The sequence below is a fragment of the Trematomus bernacchii genome, unplaced genomic scaffold, assembly GCF_902827165.1.
Source record: "Trematomus bernacchii unplaced genomic scaffold, fTreBer1.1, whole genome shotgun sequence".
Classification (NCBI taxonomy): Eukaryota; Metazoa; Chordata; class Actinopteri; order Perciformes; family Nototheniidae; genus Trematomus; species Trematomus bernacchii.
The window spans coordinates 18,162-23,191 of NW_022987731.1; the positions used below are offsets into that span (position 1 = coordinate 18,162).

At 38.7% G+C, this 5,030-nt stretch overlaps 1 protein-coding gene across 1 annotated transcript; it reads right to left on the bottom strand.

The window, feature by feature from the left end:
• Positions 1-2,158: 2,158 nt before the first annotated feature.
• LOC117494689 lies at positions 2,159-4,700 on the bottom strand. The gene is made up of 5 exons (XM_034145620.1): positions 4,610-4,700; positions 4,325-4,518; positions 3,835-3,982; positions 3,174-3,378; positions 2,159-2,749 (listed from the first exon to the last, which is right to left on the bottom strand). Exons 2-5 carry the CDS (start codon positions 4,474-4,476, stop codon positions 2,445-2,447), a joined length of 810 nt encoding a protein of 269 aa, XP_034001511.1. The 5' UTR covers positions 4,477-4,518; positions 4,610-4,700; the 3' UTR covers positions 2,159-2,444.
• Between the last annotated feature and the right edge of the window lie 330 nt (positions 4,701-5,030).

Consider the following 5,030-nt stretch of genomic DNA (forward strand, 5'->3'; position numbering starts at 1 on the left):
GAAACGTCATGGGGTTAAGGGATAGTGGATAGGAGAATTCAAAAGGATTTAGGAGAAGAGACTGCGGCACTTTAGAGAATCCGACTGCACTTTCACTATCCGACGTGTTTATGATGCGCCAGCAGAGGTCATAAATGTGCGCCTGCTGCTGTGGGGAAACTATGGAAACTACAGTTTTCTATACAGCGGACTACAACATGGATGTTTAATAAGAACGAGGGACTACTGTAAACTCATCTAGAGACTCTGCACCGTGCTCTGATGCTGTTGTTTTATGCTTTATGAACAGAGAAACATATTCTTCATGACCAAAGTTGGAATTGAAATAAAAAAGGAAAGTGAAACTTATGCTCGTCACCCTCTCCCTCCGGTCCACATTAATACAAATGATCCCAATACATATGATTGTATGAAAAGATCTTAAAATCAATACAAATGTATTTATTATAAACGTTAGTCCTTAACATCTATCACTGTGTATATCACCATTCAAACATCTTTTAAAAGTTGAACAAACCCCACACAGCTCAGTAAAGACTGTGAAATGTTGACTTTATTTGATCATTTCAGTAAAAACTAACGTTCATATTTCTCTTTTTGATTATAATACGGATGAACGTTCAAAACAAAGCACTTTGGCAACTTACCACATACGTTTTAAAATGCTTAATAAGCACCGTAACTTTCATGATATCATTTCTCGTTCATAATCGGTTGTTTCCGTGAACGGCCGACTGTTGTGTGACGGCAAATGCTGCGGCCGCAAGGCATTGTGGGGCAGCATTTTCTCCTCTCCTTTCGGTTAGGGAGGTCCAGTGGTTCCTAGGCTAAAGGAGGTTATAAAGGAAGTTTGAAACCTCCTTTCCTTTTAATTTAGAGAATTCGAACGGCACTTATCATGGCTGCCACTGAGGGACTTCCGGGTCATTTCACTCCGTTAGGAAGGTTCCTAAGCTAAATGGACTATTCGAATGCAACCCTGGCTGCTGTCAGACGATCAGCTGTGCAGCGTCATCACAAACGGACGTCGTTTGACGTGACGCTCCGGAGGAAAGGACGTCCCATTGCCCTTAAAACTCATTTCCCTGCTTCTCGTGGTTTCCTTGCGTCTCTCCATGCTTCTCTGGTGGGAGGGACTAGTCACAGGGAAACAACGCAAGTGAGGGACGCAAGGAATCCATTTAACCGAAGTGAAACGCAGCCCGTATGTTGCTGGTCGCAAAAGTTCCCCGGAAGTCAGCGGCAAGCTAACTTCCGGGGAACTATTGACGGCTGCACGATCCGCCATTGCTGTAAAAAAACTGGTCCATTGGAGTGAACGGAGATGTCGTAACTCTTCTATTATACGGCTCTGACTAAACCCAAAGCAGAAGAAGAATAAGTGACGTCAGCGGCTCATTTGCCTAATCCACCCCCAGGAACTCATTTTGGTGTGAACGCGATATGCTTTAGTTCGTCAGAACTAAAAGAACTCTCATGAACTAAAGTTCTCATGAACTATACTGTGGGAAAAGTACTTGGTGTGAACGCGCCTTATGTCTGTCTGTCTGTCTCGATGTCTGTCTGTCTGTCTGTATGTCTTTCTGTAACTATATTTTAGAGTTTAAAGCGTAGCCACTTTTACTCCACTACATGTATTTAAAACCTTTAGTTACTTTACAGATTTGGATTAATTATGTGAAATGTAATCAACACTTAAATCAGACTTAAGTTCCTCCTGGAGTAAATTCACAAGCTACCCTGCAGTATACAAAGTCATTCAAACTAGCTGCACCTTTACCAGCTTTGAGAACACTTTAATGATCAATCATTATAAAACATATCATATATATTATTCTGAAATGGACCAATCTGCACAATGACTACTTTTACTGTCGCTACTTGAACTATATTTTGATGATAATACTTTTCTACTTTTACTTGAGTAACATTTTGAATGCAGGACTTTTACTTTTAACAGAGTATTCCTACACTCTGGTAATTCTACTTTTACTCAAGTACAAGATCTGATTACTTCGACAACCTCTGATTAATGGTTGATTTCCAAATGTTCTGTTGGTGCGTGGATGATAAAATAATAGCGTTTGATTGTATTGCCTTACGTATGCAGCTATTTGCCTGTGTTTAGAAACATAATTAAACATACCATGGACACACATTCAAACAATTTTCCATTTATTAAACATTGCAGATGAACAATTAACAAGTCATACAGCTAAAGAAAACTACAACAATTATTTTCTGTATGATGATAACATGGAACCTGGAATTTGAACACACACCACTTAACAATAAACAATAAACTTAACAATAAACTTAACAATAAACTTAACAATAAACGACTGAACTGCTGTCCACTTTAGGGTAGGGCCCTTAAAGCATCCAGTGCTGCAGACAGTCCAGCAACCTGGGTATACACTGGCTCCTGATCCCTGCACTTGCCTTTACACATATCTTCTTACAATGTCTATGAGATCCTTTATCCCGTTTTGGAATGGTGCTGGCTCGTTATGAATGGCACGCTCAAAGAGTTCAGCAATGTCCGCATAGTTCGTTGCAAATTCTTGTTCAGCTGCTGTCTGGTGCTCCACAGTAGCAAATGGGTTTCTCCCAAACAGCGACACTCGTGTCAGAGAGGACCCCACTTCCTGATGATAGCAGTCTGCAGCATCTGTAGCTTCAGGCAAAAGATCTGCAGGCAGTCTCTTTGGGCATCCACCATGAGCAAGTTGATCTGGGATACCCTTACCTTAAAAAAAAAGCACAAATAAGTGGCCATTGTTAGTGTAATGTTACATATCATGCATATCAATGAACCTCACACAGCGTGTAATCATGGCCTGCCCTTACAACAAATGTTACTTGTGCTATTAGTACACTTCTTACAAACTTTAAAAAGTATGTTTTTAATTTTACTGTTTATGTACTTACCAGATATATATGTTTCATGCAATAAGAGCAATCTATAAACTAGATTAGATATGTCTTTACTCAGACAATTATTGAAATATTGGAATATATACATGCCACATTTAAACATTTCCATCAACCTAGTGTAAAAAAGGGGATACAGAGAGAAACAAATGTAGGATATAAGTACAACTTATAAAAATGCATAAAGAAGGTCATTTGTTATGGGGCTTAAGTAACATTCTGAAAACTGCTATACAAACCTTGGATTCTGTGTGCATTCCAGGACTGCACCATCCGGTCAAGTCCAATTTTGGCTACCTGACAGGTAAGAGTGGACACACAATATCGTGTGATGTTGTCTTCAAGGTTTAGTTCCTCCTGGTCAACAAGGTGGTTGAGTGCACCTTTCAGAGGGTAGTTTACCCTGTTATTTACCTCTCGCCACATCCTTTCTATAATATGATTCTGTAATTTCAAGTAAACAAAAATGAGAAGAGTCAAATGTAGAGAGCACATTGTAATTTCCCATTGCTAATTTCCCAATTTCTTTCCCAATTTCCGGCTTTGTATTTTATCCATTTCCTGTATTCAGTTCAAAAGTACTGTGTATCTCTCCTATGTCATAGGAAAAAGCTAGCAGTCCCCTAGAGAAGTTTAGTGAACGCCATGGGTCTATTGACAGCTTTATCAGCTAGCAGTTGGGTGAATAATGGAATGAGATCAGAAATCTTTTATTTGTCTCGCCACAGGGTAATTTACATGATTACAACAGCAGATAAAGTGAGGAATAAAAGACAAAAATGGCGATGTGGGGATTGTCCACAGTATTGAGTATGTAAGTCGCTTTGGATAAAAGCGTCTAACAAGTAACATGTAATGTATGAACACGTTGATTGTAATTCAGATAAAAAAACAACTCGCCTGTGTTGACTTTGTTTGCACGTATGGCTGTCTACCTGTGTTATTCCGGTAGTCTGCCAATTTCTCCTGCATGAAAAGAGTCAAGTAGAATTCTTTGCCATGGTCTACTCGGATTTGGACCCACATTCCATATCGTAGGACAGCACTCCTGCAAAACAGCAATACAAAAGTCTTATGACATGTAACAGAATTTCATGTTTGTTGTTACAACCTAAGCATTGCTAAAGCGAATTTTTTTACGCAGTTAAAATGTTGATCTCATCAATCAATTACCAAGTAACGTACAATATACAGTGGTTACCTGTCAGTAGTTTAAGAAGTATTCGATTTACAATATGTTTCCCAAATGAAACAGTTCAAATAAAGCTACATTTAGCCATTGTGTTTTTATTTAACTAAACTTTTACTAAATTATTTACTGTCTTGTTTGCAACCTTTTTATTAGGTTATTACTATATTATTATAACAGAAACAAGGCACTGAAACTTACTGGTAAACTTCTTGATATATGGTCAGGTTGTTTTTCACTGGCATGGTGGAGTGGCTTACAATGTTGCTGGAGAATCCGTCCACGGCAAGGACGTGGGTCACCCCATACATCACCAGTTTATCGTTTTGGTCAATGTGCAATTTGTGACCCATGTACTCTGCACTGTATGGCACTGGATTTCAATTCCTTAATCTCTGAGGAATTAAACACAATGTTATTGTTCTCACAATATGTTCACAGCAATGTACAATACAGGAAAATCTAGATGTTTTTAATAATACCTACACGATACCGATCTGCATGATATGGCTGGTTCGTTTCTCTGAGGACACGACCAACACGCCCCTCTGATGCTCGGATTCCTTTTGAGGCCAGGTAACCAGTCATCATTTTTCTTCCATATGTTGGTCCAGTCTGAATTTGTAAACACAAAACTAAAACTAAATAGGACCAAGGTACGTTTTAACCGTTTGTTTTTTAGTTCTAATTGAAACCAAAAACCCCCAGAATAGTTATCTCATTATTTACACAATTATGTCCAAAGTTATTAGTGAGTATTTCTGTCACATCATTGTTAAGCCTCAACTCAGCTCCTACGTCTCAAAGAAAACCCATAATTCAGGGCTCGTTAAAATTGTTTGTATTGTGAGAATAATCAATATACAAATTAAACCGGAACTTTAGTCCACTGATGTATTGTTCCCTC

Excerpts from the sequence above, each read along its gene's own strand:
- LOC117494689 (XM_034145620.1), bottom strand. The coding sequence starts at position 4,476 with ATGGGTCACAAATTGCACATTGACCAAAACGATAAACTGGTGATGTAT. Across the intron at positions 3,983-4,324 it reads ATATATCAAGAAGTTTACCA|GAGTGCTGTCCTACGATATG; the intron begins GTAAGTTTCAGT and ends GCTGTTTTGCAG. Across the intron at positions 2,750-3,173 it reads GAATGCACACAGAATCCAAG|GTAAGGGTATCCCAGATCAA; the intron begins GTTTGTATAGCA and ends TTTTTTTTTAAG.